The sequence below is a fragment of the Pleurodeles waltl genome, chromosome 5 (assembly GCF_031143425.1).
Source record: "Pleurodeles waltl isolate 20211129_DDA chromosome 5, aPleWal1.hap1.20221129, whole genome shotgun sequence".
In the NCBI taxonomy this organism is placed as follows: Eukaryota; Metazoa; Chordata; class Amphibia; order Caudata; family Salamandridae; genus Pleurodeles; species Pleurodeles waltl.
The window spans coordinates 63,362,699-63,386,963 of record NC_090444.1 but is presented as its reverse complement, the minus strand read 5'-3'; the positions used below and the strand labels follow the sequence as shown (position 1 = coordinate 63,386,963).

Here is a 24,265-nt window from a genome sequence, read left to right as displayed (position 1 = left end):
AAAGAGGGTGTACCCACCCACAGGGCTAGTAGCCATTGGCTACTAACCCCCCAGACCTAAACACGCCCTTAAATTTAGTATTTAAGGGCTACCCTGAACCCTAGAAAATTAGATTCCTGCAACTACAAGAAGAAGGACTGCCTAGCTGAAAAACCCCTGCAGAGGAAGACCAGAAGACGACAACTGCCTTGGCTCCAGAAACTCACCGGCCTGTCTCCTGCCTTCCAAAGATCCTGCTCCAGCGACGCCTTCCAAAGGGACCAGCGACCTCGACATCCTCTGAGGACTGCCCCTACTTCGAAAAGACAAGAAACTCCCGAGGACAGCGGACCTGCTCCAAGAAAAGCTGCAACTTTGTTTCCAGCAGCTTTAAAGAACCCTGCAAGCTCCCCGCAAAAGGCGTGAGACTTGCAACACTGCACCCGGCGACCCCGACTCGGCTGGTGGCGATCCAACACCTCAGGAGGGACCCCAGGACTACTCTAAGACTGTGAGTACAAAAACCTGTCCCCCCTGAGCCCCCACAGCGCCGCCTGCAGAGGGAATCCCGAGGCTTCCCCTGACCGCGACTCTTTGAATCCAAAGTCCCGACACCTGGGAGAGACCCTGCACCCGCAGCCCCCAGGACCTGAAGGACCGGACTTTCACTGGAGGAGTGACCCCCAGGAGTCCCTCTCCCTTGCCCAAGTGGAGGTTTCCCCGAGGAACCCCCCCCTGGCCTGCCTGCAGCGCTGAAGAGATCCCTAGATCTCCCATTGACTTCCATTACAAACCCGACGCTTGTTTCTACACTGCACCCGGCCGCCCCCGCGCTGCTGAGGGTGAAATTTCTGTGTGGGCTTGTGTCCCCCCCGGTGCCCTACAAAACCCCCCTGGTCTGCCCTCCGAAGACGCGGGTACTTACCTGCAAGCAGACCGGAACCGGGGCACCCCCTTCTCTCCATTCTAGCCTATGTGTTTTGGGCACCACTTTGAACTCTGCACCTGACCGGCCCTGAGCTGCTGGTGTGGTGACTTTGGGGTTGCTCTGAACCCCCAACGGTGGGCTACCTTGGACCAAGAACTGAACCCTGTAAGTGTCTTACTTACCTGGTAAAACTAACAAATACTTACCTCCCCTAGGAACTGTGAAAATTGCACTAAGTGTCCACTTTTAAAACAGCTATTTGTGAATAACTTGAAAAGTATACATGCAATTTTGATGATTTGAAGTTCCTAAAGTACTTACCTGCAATACCTTTCGAATGAGCTATTACATGTAGAATTTGAACCTGTGGTTCTTAAAATAAACTAAGAAAAGATATTTTTCTATATAAAAACCTATTGGCTGGATTTGTCTCTGAGTGTGTGTACCTCATTTATTGTCTATGTGTATGTACAACAAATGCTTAACACTACTCCTTGGATAAGCCTACTGCTCGACCACACTACCACTATTTTACCTCTAAGGGGAACCCTTGGACTCTGTGCATGCTATTCCTTACTTTGAAATAGCACATACAGAGCCAACTTCCTACAGTAATGTATCCCTTGGAATACAAACCTTAGGTACTTTCTGTGTGAAGGATGTATTGGTATATGGAAATATGCAACCTTTAGATCCAGTGTTGTCATGTAGTCTTGTTGTTTGAGCAGTGGGATTACTTCTTGTAATGTAACCATGTGAAAGTGGTCTGATTTGATGTATGTATTTAATATTCTGAGATCTAGTATAGGTCTTAGAGTTTTGTCTTTTTGGGGTATTAGAAAGTACAGTGAGTAAACTCCTGTGTTTAGTTCTTGTTTTGGTACTAATTCTATTGCCTCTTTTTGGAGCAATGCTTGAACTTCTAATCCTAGAAGATTTATATGTTGTTTCGACATACTGTGTGTTTTCGGTGGGACTGTTGGAGGGAATTCTCGAAATTCTATGCAATAACCATACTGGATAATTGCTAGTACCCAAGTATCTGTTGTTATCTCCTCCCAATGTTTGTAAAATTGGCTTAATCTTCCCCCCACAGGTGTTATGTGATGGGGATGGGTGACTTGTGAGTCACTGCTTATTTTGAGGACTTTGGAATTTTCCTCTACCTCTTTGGAATTGTCCCCCTCTATATTGCCCCCGAAAACTTCCCCGCTGATATTGGCTTTGGTAAGTGGGCCTCGTTTGTGATTTTGTGGTTTCTGTAGGTTGTCCTCGAAACCCTCCCCTAAAAGGTGTTTTGCGAAAGGTGCCTCTGCTCTGCGGGGAGTAGAGTGCGCCCATGGCTTTTGCTGTATCAGTGTCCTTCTTGAGTTTCTCAATAGCAGTGTCGACTTCCGGCCCAAACAACTGCTGTTCATTAAATGGCATATTTAGCACGGCTTGTTGAATTTCCGGCTTGAAACCTGGCGTGCGGAGCCATGTGTGCCTTCTTATTGTTATTGCAGTATTTACTGTCCTTGCAGCCGTATCTGCTGCATCCATTGAAGACCGTATCTGATTATTAGAGATACTTTGTCCTTCTTCCACCACTTGTTGTGCTCTTTTTTGGAACTCCTTGGGTAAGTGTTCTATCAAATGTTGCATCTCATCCCAGTGAGCTATGTCATATCTTGCCAAAAGCGCTTGTGAATTGGCAATGCGCCATTGGTTTGCTGCTTGTGCTGCAACCCTTCTGCCCGCAGCATCAAATTTGCGACTCTCTTTGTCTGGAGGTGGTGCATCTCCCGAGGTATGAGAGTTTGCTCTCTTACGAGCTGCCCCGACAACTACTGAGTCTGGAGTTAACTGTGTTGTAATATAAACAGGATCTGTTGGCGGTGGCTTGTACTTTTTCTCCACCCTTGGAGTTATGGCTCGGCCTTTAACAGGATCCTGAAAGATTTGTTTTGAATGTTTTAGCATTCCTGGGAGCATAGGTAGTCTTTGGTACTGGCTATGAGTGGAGGTTAGCGTGTTAAACAAGAAGTCATCCTCAATTGGTTCTGAATGCAAGGTGACGTTATGGAAAGCAGCTGCCCTTGCGATCACCTGTGTGTAAGATGTACTGTCCTCAGGAGGGGACGGCCTGGTAGGGTACGAGTCTGGGCTGTTGTCCGATACTGGAGCATCGTAAAGGTCCCATGCATCGGGATCATCTTGACTCATGGCAGTATGAGTCGGGGAGTGCATCAGTGGAGGAGTTGCTACTGGTGATGTGTGCACTGATGGTGGTGGAGAAGGTGGTGGAGTTGTTTTCTTTGCCACCTTTGCCTGTGGCTCCTTGTCCTTTTCGTGAAAGGCAAGTTTTCTTTTTATTTTAATTGGAGGAAGAGTGGTTATCTTCCCTGTGTCTTGATGAATGTGGAGCCTCCTTTGAGTATAGTCTGGCTCTACAGCTTGAAGTTCCTCTCCAAATCTATGTTTTTTCATTTGGGAGGCCAATCCTTGTTCCTCTGTATAGGAACCTGTTTTCGGCTCCGAGGCTGGATGTTTAGGAACCGAAACTTTTTCGGAGGTCTTTTTAGGCTCCGAAGAAACCTTTGTAATTTTCGGCGTGGTGGTGTCTTGGTGCCGAATTTGTTCGGTGCCGCTGTGACGGTGCCGAAATTTCTCAGAGCCGATGTCTCGGGTCAGAGATTGCTGTGTGGCGGTATCTCGACCGGAGTCGGATGACTTCGACACCAGCGTGCCCTTTTTCGGTGCCTTGGCTCGGTCACCGCTTGTTTGGGTTAAGCCACGGCCTGTTGGCGGTGGCGTCCCCTGGGCTTTTGTTGACTTCTCGTGAGTCTTATGTTTCGACGTCTTACTCACGGTTTTCGGCGTTTCTTCGGCCTCTAGCTCTTCCGAGTCCGATTCGTGGATAGAGAAAGCTTCCTCTTCTTCCTCGAAACGCTCTTGTTCTGTCGACGGCATCTGCAGTCTTCTGGCTCTTCGGTCTCTTAACGTCTTTCTGGACCGAAACGCTCGACAGGCCTCACAAGTATCTTCCTTGTGCTCTGGGGACAAGCACAAGTTACAGACCAGATGCTGATCCGTATACGGATACTTGTTATGGCATTTTGGACAGAAGCGGAATGGGGTCCGTTCCATCAGCCTTTAATTCACACATGGCCGGGCCGACCAGGCCCCGACGGGGGATCGAAAATACCCCGAAGGGCCACCGGAACTCTTCTAAATTCGGTGTCGATCTGTTGTAACTAACCCGATACCGAACGCAAACAATACCGACGTTTTTTCCGAGATTCTAACTAACTTTCCGACCCGAAACACGGAGCTAAAAGGAACACGACCGAACCCGATGGCGGAAAAAAAAACAATCTAAGATGGAGTCGACGCCCATGCGCAATGGAGTCGAAATGGGAGGAGTCCCTCGGTCTCGTGACTCGAAAAGACTTCTTCGAAGAAAAACAACTTGTAACACTCCGAGCCCAACACCAGATGGCGGGATGTGCACAGCATGTGTATCTGCAGCTACACATGCCATCGAACATATATATATATATATATATGCAAAAAAGAATAGAGAACTCTGGGTAGTTCCCAAATTTAGGTGGAGAGCAGCTCTAGCAAGGAGCACTCTGCAACACCAGCGACACTCTAGATTTGCTCACCTCAAATGTCTGTTTATCTAGCAAAGTTTTTAAGCATTGGATCAGCACAGTGCTATCCACGCCGAGCTAGATAGTGACAAAGTCTTTTGCCATTTATACAGCAAAGTCTTTAAGCATAGGTTTGACACAGTGTCAACCTTGCCGAGCTGTAAAATGACAAAAGCCAGTTACCACTCCAGGCAAAAGACTTTGTCACTATCTAGCTCGGCGTGGATAGCACTGTGCTGATCCAATGCTTAAAAAGTTTGCTAGATAAACAGACATTTGAGGTGAGCAAATCTAGAGTGTCGCTGGTGTTGCAGAGTGCTCCTTGCTAGAGCTGCTCTCCACCTAAATTTGGGAACTACCCAGAGTTCTCTATTCATTTTTGCATAATTTATGCGTCACTCTAACCCTGAAAGGGATTTGTTTTGACTTATACTGGGTGCTCCCTTGTGTCTGGACAAAGCTAAACCTCTCTAATGAGAGCGAAACACGTGTCAGGGGTTGCTTTTACTCATTCCAGGTTGGCTTGGGCGGTATTTTACCAGTCCAAAGCTGTAATACTGTGCCTGGAGTGGTAACTGGCTTTTGTCATTTTACAGCTCGGCAAGGTTGACACTGTGTCAAACCTATGCTTAAAGACTTTGCTGTATAAATGGCAAAAGACTTTGTCACTATCTAGCTCGGCGTGGATAGCACTGTGCTGATCCAATGCTTAAAAACTTTGCTAGATAAACAGACATTTGAGGTGAGCAAATCTAGAGTGTCGCTGGTGTTGCAGAGTGCTCCTTGCTAGAGCTGCTCTCCACCTAAATTTGGGAACTACCCAGAGTTCTCTATTCTTTTTTGCATAATTTATGCGTCACTCTAACCCTGAAAGGGATTTGTTTTGATATATATATATACACACATACATATATATATATATATACATACATACACATATATATATATATATATATATTTTTTTTTTTTTTTGTGCTACTATGGAGAAAACATTAATGCCAGGGTTGACAGGGTATGCACAGATGGATGGATAAACAACTGAAATTATTACTATCAACACCAGAGGTCTCTTTAGCCTGGTATTTGGCAGTAGCGGAGGCCAAAAGACTGTCAGAAGAAAGTTATCATCAGGGGTTCCTGAATTACAGAAAAAAAAATTTGTATGAAAATGGGTAATCTATCCTGGGGCAGATGCTGCATATCAACGCACCACGCATAAATCAGCCTAGCTGGACCAGTACTTTGACTTAAAGACATAGTGAAGTTACTTTTCTCAAATTTACAGTCCAGTAGAAAAAGTGGTTGTTATTAAAGGCCTCATTAAACAGTGCCCTTTATTGATGGGTCTTTGACTCACCTGATGAGATGTGGGTTCATGAATTCGGTGCGGACAGACCCCAGGATTTCGTTGTTTCCATACTCGACCAGAGTCAGCTCACCAGCGTTGAAGATCATGCACACCTGTGCGAGGATCAAGAGGAAGAGTAAGCTATGCTGAAGCTCAGACTATGGAATCCAAAAGTGATCAACAGTCTGGATCAAGACATGTGACTGTACTTTGGTCTAGGACATTAGGACATGGGTACTCACAAACATTTTCCCAGGGGTCAAGGTTTTTTGGTCTGTGGAGTGACTGAGGGTAGTATTGATTCGAGCAGGGTGACTGCAAGGGGTGGGTGATGGGGGGGCTTGAGGGGGTGATAGCATAGAGGATGCAAACAAGTACATCTAGAGGCTAAACTGCACAATGTGAAACCAGAAAACCTGGAATCAATCCCAGCTTCCCCATATGACCAAATTGTGTGATCCTAGGCAACTGGATTTATTTTCACTTTTCCTTCTTTTTCTTCATTATCACATGTAGGAGGACCTCGAAATACAGGTCTTCAGAATGTGTGCTGTACAAAACTTTTGCCTGTGCTAGATTTAATAAACTATAATATTGTTCATGTACAATAGCAACCCAGGCAACACAAAGGGTGCACATAACAACTGACTTGTCTCTTGGTTCACTATTGGTATTGTTGAAAGGGTGGGTGGAAGAATGAATGTTTCTAAATTCAAGTTTGAAACTATCATGATTAAAAAATACTTCTCAATGCACCAATATATTCTGGTGTACTAAGGTGAAACGGGTCTGCAAGTTAATGAATGAAAATGTCACTTACCCAGTGTACATCTGTTCGTGGCATCAGTCGCAGTAGATTCGCATGTTCTGCAATAGCTCGCCATCTGGTGTTGGGCCGGAGTGTTACAAGTTGTTTTTCTTCGAAGAAGTCTTTCGAGTCACGGGACCGAGTGACTCCTCCTTTTGTCTCCATTGCGCATGGGCGTCGACTCCATCCTCGATTGTTTTTCCCCGCAGAGGGTGAGGTAGGAGTTGAATTGTAGTAATAGTGCCCATGCAATGGAGTGACTAAGTATGCACTTATTTAAGGTTGAGATGATACATATATAAATAATTGAAGGTAACTTCCAAACTGCTACAGGCTCCCGGGGAGGCGGGTGGGCACATGCGAATCTACTGCGACTGATGCCACGAACAGATGTACACTGGGTAAGTGACATTTTCAGTTCGATGGCATCTGTCGCTGTAGATACGCATGTTCTGCAATAGACTAGTAAGCAGTTATTTCCCCAAAAGCGGTGGATCAGCCTGTAGGAGTGGAAGTAGTCTGAAATAATGTCCTTAATACAGCTTGACCTACTGTGGCTTGTTGTGCGGATAACACGTCTACACAGTAGTGCTTGGTGAATGTGTGAGGCGTAGACCATGTGGCTGCCTTACATATTTCTTGCATTGGGATGTTTCCTAGAAAGGCCATGGTAGCACCTTTCTTTCTGGTTGAGTGTGCCCTTGGTGTAATGGGCAGCTGTCGTTTAGCTTTAAGGTAGCAGATTTGGATGCATTTAACTATCCATCTGGCTATACCTTGTTTTGAAATTGGGTTTCCTGCATGAGGTTTTTGAAATGCAATAAAGAGTTGTTTAGTCTTTCTGATGTTCTTTGTTCTGTCAATGTAATACATTAATGCTCTTTTGACATCTAATGTATGTAGTGCCCTTTCAGCTACGGTATCTGGCTGTGGAAAGAACACCGGAAGTTCCACTGTTTGATTTAGATGGAACGGTGAAATAACCTTTGGCAAAAATTTAGGATTGGTCCTTAGGACGACTTTATTTTTGTGTAGTTGTATAAAAGGTTCCTGTATAGTAAACGCCTGAATCTCGCTTACTCTTCTCAGGGAAGTAATGGTGATGAGAAATGCCACCTTCCAGGTTAGGAATTGTATGTCGCAGGAGTGCATGGGTTCAAAAGGTGGACCCATAAGTCTAGTTAGGACAACATTTAGGTTCCATGAAGGAACAGGTAGTGTTCTTGGTGGTATAATTCTCCTAAGGCCCTCCATGAATGCTTTAATGACTGGTATTTTATATAGGGAAGTTGAATAGGTAGTCTGCAGGTATGCAGATATTGCTGCAAGGTGAATCTTAATGGAAGAGAAAGCTAGGTTAGCTTTTTGTAAGTGAAGCAAGTAACCCACTACATGTTCTGGAGTTGTGTGTAATGGTTGTATTTGATTAATATGGCAGTAGCAAACAAACCTCTTCCATTTACTTGCATAGCAGTGCCTGGTGGATGGCCTTCTTGCTTGTTTTATGACTTCCATACATTCTTGGGTAAGTTGTAAGTGCCCGAATTCTAGGATTTCAGGAGCCAGATTGCTAGATTCAGCGATGCTGGATCTGGGTGTCTGATCCTTTGGTTGTGCTGTGTCAACAGATCTGGCCTGTTGGGCAATTTGATGCAGGGTACCACTGATAGGTCTAGCAGCGTTGTGTACTAGGGTTGCCTTGCCCAAGTTGGTGCTATCAATATGAGTTTGAGTTTGCTTTGACTGAGTTTGTTTACCAGGTAAGGAAGGAGAGGGAGAGGAGGAAAAGCGTAAGCAAATATCCCTGACCAGTTCATCCATAGGGCATTGCCTTGGGATTGTTTGTGTGGGTATCTGGATGCGAAGTTTTGGCATTTTTCGTTCTCCCTTGTCGCAAACGAGTCTATCTGAGGTGTTCCCCAGAGTTTGAAATAAGTGTTCAGTATTTGGGGGTGAATTTCCCATTCGTGGACCTGTTGGTGATCTCGAGAGAGATTGTCTGCGAGTTGATTTTGTATCCCTGGTATAAACTGTGCAATTAGGCGAATTTGGTTGTGAAGTGCCCAATGCCAAATTTTTTGTGCTAACATGCTTAACTGCGTGGAGTGCGTCCCTCCCTGCTTGTTTAGATAATACATTGTTGTCATGTTGTCTGTTTTGACGAGAATGTATTTGTGAACTATTATTGGTTGGAAAGCTTTTAGTGCTTGAAAAACTGCAAGAAGTTCTAGGTGATTGATATGCAGTTTTGTTTGATGTACGTTCCATTGTCCTTGTATGCTGTGTTGATCGAGGTGTGCTCCCCACCCTGTCATGGAAGCATCTGTTGTTATTACGTATTGTGGCACTGGGTCTTGGAAAGGCCGCCCCTTGTTTAAATTTATGTTGTTCCACCACAGAAGCGAGAGGTAAGTTTGGCGGTCTATTAACACCAGATCTAGAAGGTGACCCTGTGCTTGAGACCACTGTGATGCTAGGCATTGTTGTAAGGGCCTCATGTGCAGTCTTGCGTTTGGGACAATGGCTATGCATGATGACATCATGCCTAGGAGTTGTAATACCATCTTTGCTTGTATCTTTTGTGTTGGCTACATGCGTTGTATGATGGTGTTGAAATTTTGAATTCTTTGTGGACTTGGAGTGGCTACTCCTTTTGATGTGTCTATTATGGCTCCCAGGTATTGTTGTACCTTGCGTGGCCGAATTTTGGATTTTGTGAAATTGACGGTGAACCCTAGTTTGAAGAGGGTTTGTATGATATGATTTGTGTGATTTGAGCACTCTATTAACGAATGGGCCTTGATTAGCCAGTCGTCTAGATATGGGAACACATGTATTTGCTGCCTTCTGATGTGTGCAGCGACTACCGCTAGACATTTGGTAAAGACTCTTGGTGCGGTTGTTAATCCGAAAGGCAGTACCTTGAATTGGTAATGTATTCCTTTGAATACAAACCTTAGGTATTTCCTGTGCGATGGGTGAATTGGTATATGGAAATAAGCATCCTTGAGGTCTAAAGTTGCCATGTAGTCGTGCAGCTTTAGCAATGGCAATACTTCTTGTAGTGTGACCATGTGGAAGTGGTCTGATTTGATGAAAGTGTTGACTACTCTGAGGTCTAGGATTGGTCTCAGTGTTTTGTCCTTCTTTGGTATCAGAAAGTACAGTGAGTAAACTCCTGTGTTTATTTGTGTGTCTGGCACTAATTCGATTGCATTCTTTTGCAATAGTGCCTGCACTTCTATCTCTAGGAGATTGGAATGGTGTGTTGTTAAATTTTGTGCTTTTGGTGGTATGTTTGGAGGGAACTGTAGAAATTCTATGCAGTAACCATGTTGGATAATTGCTAGAACCCAAGTGTCTGTAGTGATTTTCTCCCATGCTCTGTAATAATGACCTATTCGTCCCCCCACTGGTGTTGTGTGGAGGGGGTGAGTGACATGTGAGTCACTGTTTAGTAGTAGGGGTTTTGGGGCTTTGGAATCTTCCTCTATTTCTAGGGAATTGCCCTCCTCTATATTGTCCCCGAAAACCTCCTCTATACTGTCCTTGGTAACTGGACGGTGTGGCTTGTGAGGTGCTGGCTTGTGTGCTTTGACCCCGAAACCCCCCTCGAAAGGGCGTTTTACGGGATGAGCTGTAATTCCCTCTGCTCTGCGGGGAGTAGAGTGCGCCCATGGCTTTGGCAGTGTCCGTATCTTTTTTGAGTTTCTCAATCGCTGTGTCCACTTCTGGACCGAACAGTTCTTTTTCATTAAAAGGCATATTGAGAACTGCTTGTTGAATCTCTGGTTTAAATCCAGACGTTCGGAGCCATGCATGCCTTCTGATAGTTACAGATGTATTAATTGTCCGTGCAGCTGTATCTGCAGCGTCCATGGAGGAGCGGATCTGGTTGTTGGAGATGGCCTGTCCCTCCTCAACCACTTGTTTTGCCCTATTTTGGAAGTCTTTGGGCAGATGTTCAATGAGATGTTGCATCTCGTCCCAGTGGGCTCTGTCATAGCGCGCAAGTAGTGCCTGGGAGTTCGCGATGCGCCACTGGTTTGCAGCTTGTGCTGCGACTCTTTTACCAGCTGCATCAAACTTGCGGCTTTCTTTATCTGGGGGTGGTGCATCTCCAGATGTGTGAGAGTTGGCCCTTTTCCTAGCTGCTCCTACAACAACAGAGTCTGGTGGCAGCTGTGTTGTGATGAAAGCCGGGTCTGTAGGAGGCGGCTTATACTTTTTTTCCACCCTTGGTGTGATTGCCCTACTTTTGACCGGGTCCTTAAATATGTCTTTTGCGTGCCGGAGCATACCAGGGAGCATAGGCAGGCTTTGGTAGGAGCTGTGGGTGGAGGAGAGTGTGTTGAACAAGAAATCATCCTCGACCTGTTCTGAGTAGAGGCTTACGTTGTGAAATTGTGCTGCTCTAGCCACCACCTGAGAGTACGCGGTGCTGTCTTCTGGTGGAGATGGTTTTGTAGGGTATGCCTCTGGGCTGTTATCTGACACTGGGGCGTCGTATAGGTCCCATGCGTCCTGGTCTTGGTCACCCTGGCTCATGGTGGTGTGAGCTGGGGAGTGTGATGGCGTTTGTGCTGGTGAAACGTTAATCACGGGTGGAGGAGAGGGTGGTGGTGTAACTCTTTTCACCACTTTTGGTTGTGGTGCTTGTTCCGTGTGGAACTCCAACCTTCTCTTTCTCCTAATGGGGGGAAGGGTGCTTATTTTTCCTGTCCCCTGCTGAATGAAGATACGCTTTTGCGTATGGTCCGCATCAGTTGCTTGTAGCTCTTCCTCAAACCTATGCTTCTGCATTTGGGAGGTTAGCGAGTGCTCTTCTGTATAAGAGCCTGAAGCTGGGTCGCTTGCAGTTTGTTTCGGCGTCGAAACTTTGTCTGCATGTTTTTTCGGCTCCGAGGTGACTTTTTTCTTTTTCGGGGCCGAAACCTCTCGGCGTCGATCTGTTTCGGTGCCGCTGTCTCGGCGTCGAGCCGTGTCCACACCGGCATCTCGGTGTCGAGGCTTGTCTCCAGCACTTTGTCGGTCCCGAGAAGGCTGCGTGCCGGTGTCTCGACCGGAGTCGGACGATCTCGGCACTGTTTGGGCCTTTTTCGGTGCCGACGGTCGGTCACCGATTTTATGGGTTGAGCCATGGCCTGGTGGCAGTGGCGTCCCCTGGGCCTTGTAAATGTTTCTTTGTGTGGTTTTCGACGTCTTACTCACGGTTTGTGTATCGTCGAATCCTTCGGAGTCTGAGTCTTGGATCGAGAAGGTACCTTCCTCTTCCTGTTCCTCGAACTCCCGTCGGGCTGTCGGTGCGGACGCCATTTGAAGTCTTCTGGCTCGACGGTCTCGGAGTGTTTTTCGGGACCGGAACGCACGACAGGCCTCGCAGGTGTCTTCGCTGTGCTCAGGTGACAGGCACAGGTTGCAGACCAAGTGTTGGTCTGTGTAGGGGTATTTATTGTGGCATTTGGGGCAGAAACGGAACGGGGTCCGTTCCATCGGCGTTCTTCAGCACGCGGTCGGGCCGACTAGGCCCCGACGGAGGATCGAAAAATTACCCCGAAGGGCACCGGAGCTCTTCGATCTTCGATGCGGTGTTGAATGTAAGTATGCCGATCCCGAACGCAACAATACCGACGAAAATCTTCCGAAATTAACTATTTTTTCTGTTCCGAAACTCGGAGCGACAGGAACACGTCCGAACCCGATGGCGGAAAAAAAACAATCGAGGATGGAGTCGACGCCCATGCGCAATGGAGACAAAAGGAGGAGTCACTCGGTCCCGTGACTCGAAAGACTTCTTAGAAGAAAAACAACTTGTAACACTCCGGCCCAACACCAGATGGCGAGCTATTGCAGAACATGCGTATCTACAGCGACAGATGCCATCGAACATACACTTTTTGAATTTTGAAGAGACTTTATCATAATTTTACACATTTCCTGCAAGACATCTTCAGAATTAAAGGTGTTTCTAAAGTTAAGTGGTGCAGGACACCTTATTTACTTCCTTTCTTTATTGTCAATGAATCTTTAAATTAGTGGTTGTCCATTTATTTAACATCTTTTAATGGTAGTGCTGAGTTGAGTAAACAGCAGTACAATGCTGCTGTTGACCAGGGGCAGCACGTAAAGGTCAGGAGGTCCCTCTGCGGCCCCCGGGCCGTACTTTGAGTATCACTTATTAAGGATTACAAGTAAGTAGCTATAAAGAACTAGGACTGCAATAAGTAACTTTTCATTCTCCATCACAAGATTCTCCACAATATCCATGAAGAGAAGCATAGGCTAGAGTTAAAGAATAGCAAGCTCAAACCATACCTCGGATGAAGGGAATTAGAAATATAAGGGCCAAATGGACTACTGCATTTTCTTACCGCAAACCCTGTGATTCAATAAAACACAGGGTTTGATACAAGAAAATGAGGTTTTTGGATGTAGTAAGCCTATTTAGCTTTTTGGTAACATACTACTGAATAGCTAAATGGGTTTAGGAAATCATAAGGAATTGCGATTTGGAAAGGGTGTGTTCCAATTAGCAATTTCTTATGTAATGTATTAATGTTTTGCGACTGAAATCCGTTCACAAAACATTAATATTTTGCCAATACCTTAAAGGAGTGGTAACCCATTTGCAAATGGGAAGGGGTCCCTAGGAGACCCCTTTCCCTTTATAAGTGTTCTAAAATCATTTTTTAGGAGTACCCAGTGGTCATCCGGGCCCACTGTCTACTCCTAAAAAATAGTTTTCCAAACTTTTGTTTTTTTAAACATTTTGTTTTCCTTCAGGGAAAATTTACTGCTTTTTCTCTAAATGTTTTTTAAATGTAATCACAGACATGGTGGTCTGCTGACTCCAGCAGGCCCCCACCCTTGTGATGACAGCTAATCATACTGGGTCTCATTTTGCAAACTACCTCATTAATATTCATCAGGTAGGTCAAATTGCGATCCACTGTGAGTCAGTATTTTGTGAACTGGCCTATTTGTACATAGGTTAGTTTGCAGAATATCACAGAATTTCTCAAAAAGTCATTCAGCAAATTGCAACCACTTTTTCAAATCCTATCTTAGTACATATGGCCCATAGGTTGGGAGATGAACAGAGTTTATGCAAATAAATTGTAAAGAGACTTCTTCCACAAGGGTGTCAGTTTTAGTAAAAGTGTTAGCTGATCTCAAAGCAGCCACATACAAATACCTGGCATTTTAAAATGTCTCATGGGATCAGCTGTGGTTCCTTTTCAACTTCTAGAAGCCTTAAGCCTGCTGAGAAATAGTCCATTTACTTTTTGGTGACAAGCTATGATACACAACACTTTCCATCTACCTATAGTATGTTTAGAGGCAGCTAATCCAGTGCAAACAGACTATACTGACAAATAGTTGTGTAAATTCATTTGAGTCCTATGGTTTCATATATATGTTACCAATAGGTTTATTAATTATCTTCACACTTTTTTATTTTCACAATAATAATGTATTAAATATCTTCATTCAATCAAAACAGTGTCATAAAGACAAGATGTCCTTCACAAACTACTGTTTGTTCTTTAGTGTTATGTTTATTTATACTTTAGTTTTGCACGTGCAATCTTTTAAAGCCTTGTATTATCACATCACCCAAATAATGCTGATTACGTAAGTGAAATTAGTCGTCATTCTTGAAGATCACTTCAGGGCATCAAAGATTCGTATCCAAGTGACCTGGCCACAGAGTTTTTCCTTCCTTTTTTCAATTTTAGGGTATTATTATACTGCAGTGGTTTCAGTTAAATGTACTTTATGACAGATTTTGCTTAAATGGATGAATTGTTTTAACTGTTTAAATAGACTCATTGTTTAAATTGTTTTAAAAGGAAAATAGAAAGGTAGAATTGTAAAGTATAAAGATTTGTCCCAACAGGTATGTTTTCCTTGTTTTAAATTTTCATATTTGAAAATGTACTTTTTAAATCATGTTTCGGGGATCCTGCATAAATAAAAAAAGAAAAAACATAAAATATTGCTACTTATAGGCATGTTTTTCTTGTTTCAAATTTGAACATTTCGTAAGATGCCATTCAGGGAACTCACATACAGAAAATTCCATGAAAGACAATCACATGGAGCTTTTTGATGCGCTAATGGACGTGATGGTCACATGACGAGGGTCTAATCATTAAAACCTACACATTATTGGTGGCAAGGAAGCCTGACAGGAAACATACATTCAGGGGTACAGTGACTGAGATTTGTGATGGAAGCTCACTGACAAACTTGGTCGAATATTTAAGGCCACATCTTTCATGGATTGGTTTTTCGCATGTGGTGGTGGTGGGTAATAAAATAAGCCCATGCTGACACCTTAATGTGCACAGACTAAAATGTACAATGGTCTATAGATAGTATGCTTCACATTTGGTGAACAGGTTGGGAGGTTCAGGCCTACTGGAGAGACATGGTTAGACTTGCAAAGGTGAATCCAAGAGGTTTACAGTTTGGCATTTTTGGTGTCCAGACACAGATGTGCACACAGAATGACTACCAAGAATTCGTCAGGGATACTTTGATGTTTTTGGTCTTGCTAGGTATGACCATCTTCATTAACAAGTTCACATCACAACCTGTACTCTGCCTGGAATAAGAAGACGTTATTGAAAATATGGCAGAGGAACCCACCATATCTATGGCAGAGGAACCCACCATATCTATGGCAGAGGAACCCAACATATTCACTGCTCTTTATAAGAACAAAAAGAATAGAGTCAACAAAATAGACATAAGGGGCAGAACTGATGACTTAAAACACAAACCTTCACACCTTCTGGAAAAAATCGAGTTTGTTCTTTCAGTTTAATTTTAATTATGTTTGCTTCAACACTTCCAGCACAAATGTCCTTATCCCCATGCAGCGCAACAAAAGGCTACCTATGAAGTGAGCAGAGTGAATGCTTATGTACCTCTCTAAGGGCCAGATGTATCAAAGGGTTTTACCCATTCTGTGTCGATGGGAAAATGCTTTAGTACATATGGCCCTAAAACACATTTGAGACAAATGTTGGTTTATTTCAGTGCCTCAGAATAGCTTAATCTGTAAGCATAATTTTTAGTCCCACTTACATTCTCGTTTTCAAAGAAGAACTTCTCATTGCCTCCAGAGCCCTGCCAAGCCACCTGCAAGAGAGAAAACAAAGACTATTACAATGTATACATGTGTTACATAAAATGCAGCTCACAGCAGTTAAAAGCTTGTAACGTACGTACAGGGCATGCCCCACCCCCAGAATCTGCTCTGGAAGCCTCTGCATGGAGCTTCAATGGTTTCCCATTAATTAACCTAATAAAATAGACATTTCATTACAGAGCAGGTACCAAAACAAAGACAAAACAGAGCATGGGGAGCTCTTAGTTCGTGAATTATCCCTGTGGGATGAGGGGCTATGGGTACATCCAAGACTTTGTGTGTGTGGCTGACTCCAGGTCTAATCTTTGTGGTTGCCAAGACTATCTGTGCATAAATAAAAGTGGAGTGCCAAGGACAGGCAACGCCATTGAGGGATGCAGCGATGAAAAAAGCCCAAGGGACAAAACTTTTAAGATGAACAAGCAAATAATCTGCTCTAATTTTACTCCATACCAAACTACCCCACTGCAAGAAGACGCCAACCAGAAACTTTTCTGAGGAAGGGCTGCAGCGTATATTTAGCAAGTGGTCGAGTGGCATAAGCAGTATTCAGTATTCGTGCTACTTCCATGCAGGCTTCACAAATGTAGACACTGGAAGATGACAAGACTAATGAAAAATAACTGAATGACGAACATGACAATCTTCATACAACTGTAAAGCCATTGTCAATTTCTTCAACGCTTTCGTCTTTGAGACACAACTATTAGTTCACTGTAGCATCTTGGTCATGAGCAAACTGCTTTGCTAAGAAAGTGATCTCAGACATTTAGTGATGTATCTTATGCAGTGCAGACATTGCACAGATTCCTCATGGAAATGTTCAAGACTTAGAAGAAAAAATGTGACACTTTTGCATAAGAGCAAATCTGCACCCGGCAATTTATGGTACTTTGAGTCAGGCCCAAAACCTCTAGTTCAAACCTTCACTTCGATTACACAGCCTGCATCAGAAGAACTGTCTGCACTTCTTATCTTATGAATCGTGTTAAACCTCAATCTAAACCGTTAAACGAGCACAAGTCTACAGAAATGAAAAGGTCTATTCATTCTTACAAATATTTTTCAACTTTTTTTTATTAATTCAACAGCTGTATTACATTTTACAAGTGTTTCGTTTTTAATACGTCCAACAAAACGGTAGTGTGATTTTGTTTGAACAACTGAAAGAACACTGAAATATATATGCAGAAATATTGCCATATTTACAATAGTACCTGAAGAGTGGTCTTAACCTGGGCTCTTATTTTTTATGCATTTGGTGCAATGGCCACATCCACAAACCCTATTCCAATCGCTGCTTAAAAGTACTGACTACATGTTCCGGTGTTTATCATTTGCTTGTATTTACTTATGAAATGTTTCTAACAGGGAATGGAGGATTTTTTTTACCATATTATTCTTATTGTTTTACAGCTTTGCTACTCCACTGATGCACTTTTATGGAGTTGGTAGACGCTGTACTAAACTGCATAAATACAAGAATACAGACATGCATTACCTCACTGAGCTTGTTTGATGCAAGATCTCCAAGCAGCAGAGTGTCTGAGGTGTGGGCCACCAAATACCTCTCCTTCCCCAGGATCTTCACCTCATCGATTTCATAGCCATAGTGGGACTTCAGCACTACCCGAGTCCCTGTTGACAAGTTTTTCACAATCACCTGCACAAGAAGGAAAAATGTTGGAGGACTTGAGCAAACCAGGCGCAGTTAAAAGCATAAAAGCATACACAATGAAAAGGAGTGGGCAAGGCGGACTACACAGCAGCTCCTCCGCGGGTACTCACGTTAACTACAGGAACAGTGACTATAGAGCAGCTGAAGCCCTAGAAGACTTACTGGAGAGGCAACAATAGTTCACAAAGCACTTAAGAGCATTTTTTTAAATAAAATAACAATAGTAAACATTTCTTTAAAAAGTATTTTTTGAGAATAGAAATTCAAAACTGGCAGGCAATTTGTAGCCTACACTGCCACAATTTAGTTATATTCTTTTAAAAGGAAAGCCAAATGTACTACAACATTTTCACTGTAACAACAGCTTTCTAAAGAAAAAGTGAAAAGACAGGGCATTGTAGATAGATAAATATCCTGCAGCTTCAGGGAGGGGGCACGGTTGCTTAATGGAAGCATGCCCCTCAATCTCATAATGCCTTGGTATGGTATTTGATCCATGTCTTTTAGCACAGAGAATTGGGACATTGTATGAGAAGCAATCAAGTTCCTTTACTCCCACTGAAGAGACAATTGTTGCTTATTGTTTAAATTGAGTCCCACCTGATAAAGAACTAGCATCACATGTAAGTAACTTGTCTTTCTCCTTAAGGGGAGCTCAACTGACAATCACAAGCACTGAATAGAGTAGCAAGTGCATCTCTTGAAAATGCAATGGAAGAAAAGGGAAAGAGTTCAGGTGTATACATTTCTCAGAGAGGCCTGGGCCAGGTGCGCGTCAGCAATAGAGTCTCAAGAACACAGAGTCTGGTGACAGCGAGGCTGCAGCTTTCCCTGCTTTGTGCCATTTCTTAATAAACCAGCAGTTGCAGCTTTACCTCTTGTAGAGTGACCTTCCAGTCTATCTACAAAGGATTTATTGTTCTTTCTATAACAAAGCAAGATATAGGTGTCAATCCATCTACAAATAAACTATTCAGAAGTACGTAAACCTGTACAACCAGACCAGTAATTCACAAACAACTACTTAGTCTTGTGAATTTGTTTCTTTCCTTCACTGTAACCTTTATTTATTTATTTTTAAAGACATCTAACGTGCATAAACACCTTTCTGCCAAAGAGGAAAGATTTTCAAAGAAGGTTAGGGTTGAAATGAACTGGTTAATATTGAAGTCCAATCCCACCTATATTTTCCCAGATATATTCCCACATATAGTCTGTATGTGTTTTGTAGAAAGCTGGGTTCTGGTTGCAGTACACCCACCACCCTCAACCCCCTGCCCCACCCGCCCACACACACACACTTTTTGCCACCCTACACATTGTTTTCCCTCCCACACGTGTGCCTGATTTTTGAGTCAACTTTAACTGAAGTGCACTGGGTTCCTGCTAACCAGGTCCCAGTGCCAGTGTTCCTCTCCCAAAAACAAGACACCTGGTCATTTGTTCCCCAAGTGGCCAGGCCCTTTAGCACCTCTGTAAGTCCTTAGTAAATGGTACCCCTGGCATGTTTAATGAAGAGCGGCCCTAAAAGCTGCAGCACAACTTGTGCCACTCTAAAGGACACAGCAACAACCTCATGCAGATTGCCATTGCAGGCTGTGTGACAAGGTCCTCCCTAAAAGTGATAACACGACATGGCACACAACCTGTGTGCCGTTTCCCCTAAACAATGCAAGTAATATTTGTAAGTCACCTCAACAGCAGGCCTTACAGCCCTAAGTCAGGGTGCATTATATTACATGTGTGAGTATATCTGCAAGAGCAGATGGGCCCCTACTATGTCTTTGTCTAATCTTAGACATAGGGAAACCATTTAAAGAACATGTGCTGGACACTGGTCAAAACGTGATTGCCAGCTACATGATGGCTTAATTGAAAACAGGGATGTTTGGTATCAAACATCTCGTATCAATAAACTCTCACTGATTTCAGAGATGGAATTATTAATACATGCACCCAGAGATCACCTCAGAGGTCCCCCCCTGAAACCCTGCCAATTGCTGGTGAGCTCACCAACTAGTTCTAACCCGACTGCCACCAACAGACGAGAATCTGACCCCCAAAGGTGAGAGCCTGTGCTCGCTGGAGGCCAGAAACAAAGCCTGATCTGGAAGAGGTGTTTACACACAGAATGGCCTGCAAATCTGCATTCCAAGGTATGTAACCTCAAAGAAGCCCATCACCTTTGGTATGTAGATCTGGCCTTCCTCAGAGGGAGAGGCCAACCCCCCTGCCCCAAGGCCCATCTGACAGCTGGACAGGTGGGAAAATTAGCTATGCAGGAGGCATGTTGCCTTTCCAGCCTGGGCGCACCCCTAGGGTGACCAGTCTCAAATGTACACAGCCTTAGAAATTCTTCCATATTGTGTGTAATGGAATTGGGAATTCTGGGACAGGGAAGGAAAGGAAGTGGCCATCTAGGGGATGTAGTGTTCCCCATGGTAGGTAGCCCACTGGCTACTGCCTTTCACTCCCCTTAATGCCCCCCAAATTGAGTATTTAGGTGACCGCCTGATCTTTGCTGGACACAAAAGAAGGAGTGGATAAAGAAGCCTGCTGAACCTGAGAACCGAGCAGCATGGCTGACTTGGCGCCAACCCTGCCAACCTGCCTGCTGTATCTAACCCTCGAGAAGCAACTGACCTGACCTGGAACTGAGAGAGCTGCCAGTGCTTCGCAACTCACCATGAAGAACTCTTGGAGCAGAGGAGCTTGGCTGCATCTGCAGGCAACCAAAGGAGAACTGTGAGGACCAGGAACACAAAAAAACAGACGCCGGTCATCAACACTACACCCCAGCCACCTATCCCGAGCTAAAGTGGGCCAACGGAGCTAGAGTGGTCCCCAGGCCGTCCAGCAATGAAGCCCACCCTGAGTTCGCCCCCTCTGGACTTCACAACAGCATCTGCAGCCTTTTTCAGCATACCCCACTGCACCGTGAGTGACCTGAAGACAAAGACCCGATGCCTTAGGACCTCTCTGCACCAGTCTGCCCTGGACCAAGGAGAAGAGGACCAAGAGTGTCACCACATATCCCAGTCTTGTGAGACCTGAGCCCATTTGTTGGATTGGTCGGACTGAAGCCCTAGTCTACATCTGCAGCCTGTTTCTGCGGGTCCCCCCTGCAACCGTGAGTAACTCCAAAACCAGACCCGACGCCAAAAGACACCACTGCACCAGAGTCCCACAGCCCAAGAAGTGGACCAACTGTGCCCCCACATGTCCGAGGACCTGAAGATTCGAGCCTCCCTATAGGTTTCCTCAGACTGACCTTTCAGTCCCAGCTTGCAGCCACGTCTCGACCGGGCAGTTTTCCAATACAGTGAATGGGACACCGGACGCACCAGAGCTTCCCGAGGTGACCTGTTGAGGCCTTGGACCCTGCCCCATACTCACCTTAAGACCTGGAGAACAGTCCGGTATTTTGCTGAGAAGTGTCCGAATGCAGTACATGCTTTTCTCCCATAGGATAATATTACTGCACCCGAAAATTGCACAACTGTTAAAAACTGTAAAAAAAAAAAAAAAAAAAAAGAAAATCTCAAAGTACTCACTTGATTCCGGTGATCTTGGTATCAAAGTTTATATAAAAGTCTGTGTTATTTTTTATAAATTGGGCTCAGATTTCTTTAGTGAGTATTTCTCACTTACTGTAGGAGTGTGTGCCTTACATGCTTAGCACTACCCTCTAATATGCCTAACTGCTCGACCACACGACCACAAAAAAGAGCATTTAGTGTTTCATTTGGGCCTCTGTGATACCCTTGGGGTTTGCTTGGACTCTTTGCACAGTGTACTTCATTTTGGTCCACTATGTAAAAAGTAAATTCCCTACATGTTCTTATTACCTCTTTATTCTTCTGGAATATGGGTTGGGCTCATGCGTGCACGGGCTCTTGGAACTCACTAATCCTGTACGCTGACACGATTGTTACCAGGAAACCAGTCAGCTATGTTTATCTGGGTTTTATCTGCAAAGCGAACTGCATAGACTCCTTCTGAACAGTCTTGAAAAGAGGGCATAAGCTTTCATGGAATTTCCAGGAAAGGGAAGTGTTACTGACGTACTTAACGATATGGACCATGAAAAAGAACTCTGTGAAGGACATTTTCTGTAAGTATTAACGGTTGCAAGATGCATCTTTAAGGATGAAAAACTGCAATGATAAGGGAGCTCTGCTTATTCTTGACACTTGGTTGGATTCATATTCTGTTGCATGCAACATGTAGAGTCTCTTCAATATGAAGGTCTAGGAAGCCCAGGTGGAAGGGTGACTTGCATCTTGCACAATGTGTATATACTTCTTTTAAGTTCCTTGGACCTGAAGATGACCTATATGGACCCCCCCATACTATGAATGAAGTATCAATCACGATTGTCTGCCAGAAAGTGTTAATGCAAAAGTATTCTTTACAGCTGGCTTTTTGGATTACACCAGAGGGAAAGAACTGGATTACTGAATGAGAAAGAGTCAAAATGTTTTCCCAACTGCCAGAGTAGTGGCACAATTGGTATTTCAGAAACTGCTAAAAAGGGGTCTTGTGGAGAAACACATGTGGAAGCAGGCAAAACCTCTTCAATCTGAAGAGAGAAGATACTTGGTGAGCAGCACCTATATGTAATAGGTGTTGCCCATGAACCTCAAAACTTTCCATTGATTTGGAGCTGTTCAGAAGGGGAAGAAGGCATTTTGAAAATCTATGCATGCATCCAGTCACCTTAGGGAGAAGAGGGTAAATTTAATGTAAGATTAACATCCTGAATTTTTCTTCCTTAATCCATTAGTTTACCGTTTTCAAGTCAGTACCAAAAAGTAATAAGAATAAATCCCTTTCAATTTTGGGAGTTATGGACCTTCTTCACAACTTAGTTTCTCTACAAGGATGGTGACCTCTCGCTGTAATCTGCCATGCTGAAATTGAGACAATCTTTCAGAAGTACTGCAGGGGAGAAGATTTGAACCTCAGTTAATAGCCTTGTTGCACAATATTCAGCACCCATCAGACTCCTGTGTTTTCCTCTTTCTTGTAGATACTTCAGGATGTGTGTCGCAACTAGGGTGACCCATGGAAGAGATGAAAGAAACAGTCAAGCGTTCTTTCAGTCAGGAACTTGCCTAAGGCATTAAAGCCTGCTGACCCCCCCCCCCTACTTTTAGAAGGATGATGGTAAGTCTGACTCTGATACTGATCTTGCTGATGGCAGTAGGACGAGACTGTGACGTAAGTTGAGGCACCCAGTACTTTTTCCTTTTCCAAGACTTACTGATCTGAGAGCATCATCCTCTGATTTCATACAGTGCATCACCGTGGCTCCCAAACAATCTGTTTACAGAGATTGACAAGTTGAGGATGCATTGTTCTGCCTAAGGCTTCAAAGCCTATTTGATGACTCCTATTAGATTTGTGTATGGTGAGACTCTGGCAGTATCCAAGAGTAGCAAGTCCTGCTGAATCTGCTACTCCACTCATAACCTGCTTCAAGAGCTGCAAGCCTTTAATAAAGATTTCCAGGAAACTAGTTAGTCCGCACTGAGGAAGGTCCTCAAAAAAAGTGACGCAAAGATCCCAAAAGCATGTGACCGTACCTTCACAAAAGTGGATTAGCACAACTTGCTTTCTATATACTGCAGAAGTTCCTCAAACTTCACCATGCTAAATCCAGCTTCTTACTTCCTTGACTGTGGGTGAGATTTTTGTGGCTACTGACACTACCACAGAACCGAGCTGAGGATCTATCCTTGCTGCAGTCAATACGTTTTCTCATGGTGTTAAGGAGCACTTTTCTCTGGCAGTAGCATGAGGAAAAATCTCTGCAGAAGGTTCAGTCGGAAAAAGAACCAACAGCAACACAAGTCTTGAAGAAACTATGCGTGTTTTGAAAATAATAAAGTTTTACTAGAAAGACTAGGTTTCGGAATGTTCAGTTTTGTTGCACCTCGACAGGACCTCATGAAAAGTGCTGATATCATCAGAAGCAGTTAAAGTAGGAGAATACCATCTCTTGCTCATGGTGGTGGACGAGGAAGACACCATAGTTTTGAGACCCGCGTTTAGAGTGTGAACCCATCTCTGATAATTGTACCAAAGCTTGGAATGGCATTTTGAATGACTGCGTAGTGCAAACCTGTTTGCAGAGAGCAAGCCCTTATTTTATTAACTACATTCACTGGAACTAGTGGAATTAGAGTAGTAACTGAGGAGTTTGTGAAGCTCACGTCTGAAGAGGAGATGTAGTCACAGGTGGAGCTTGAGCTGTAGGAGCTCGATGCGCTCTCTTAGCTAAGTATACAGAACGGTGACGGATGGAACGCTTGAATTAATCTCACCACTGGTAATCCCTCAGGCCGCATCCCAGTTCATTATTTTGCACACCATGCGTTAGGTCTGGCATCCTTAGGGTAGTCTTACCCCTGACGTTTTGCATTTACCTCGTTTTTCTCCTGTGCACTTTACCACTGCTAACCAGTGCTAAAGTGCATGTAGTTCTCCCCTAAACATGTTGGTGTATCAATAATTGGAATATTTAATTTACATGCCAGTCCATTGTAAAATGGTATACCATATACCCAGGGCCTGTAAATTAAATGCTACTAGTGGGCCTGCAGCACTGATTGTGCCACCCACTCAAGTAGCCCTGTAAAACATGTCTCAGGAATACCACTGCAAAGCCTGTGTGTGCAGTCTCACTGCCACCCTGACTTGCCATTTAAAACCCATTGCCAA

General features: G+C 44.1%; 1 protein-coding gene across 2 annotated transcripts in view; it reads right to left on the bottom strand.

The window, feature by feature from the left end:
• Positions 1–24,265, bottom strand: part of IFT172 (intraflagellar transport 172) — a 589,829-nt gene that overhangs the window by 451,973 nt on the left and 113,591 nt on the right. For both annotated transcript variants that reach the window (XM_069233572.1, XM_069233571.1), the window contains exons 11-13: positions 17,363–17,524; positions 15,798–15,851; positions 5,903–6,006 (exon numbers count right to left, since the gene is read on the bottom strand). In XM_069233572.1, coding sequence (XP_069089673.1) covers positions 5,903–6,006; positions 15,798–15,851; positions 17,363–17,524 — 320 coding nt within the window. The remainder of the gene's footprint in view (positions 1–5,902; positions 6,007–15,797; positions 15,852–17,362; positions 17,525–24,265) is intronic.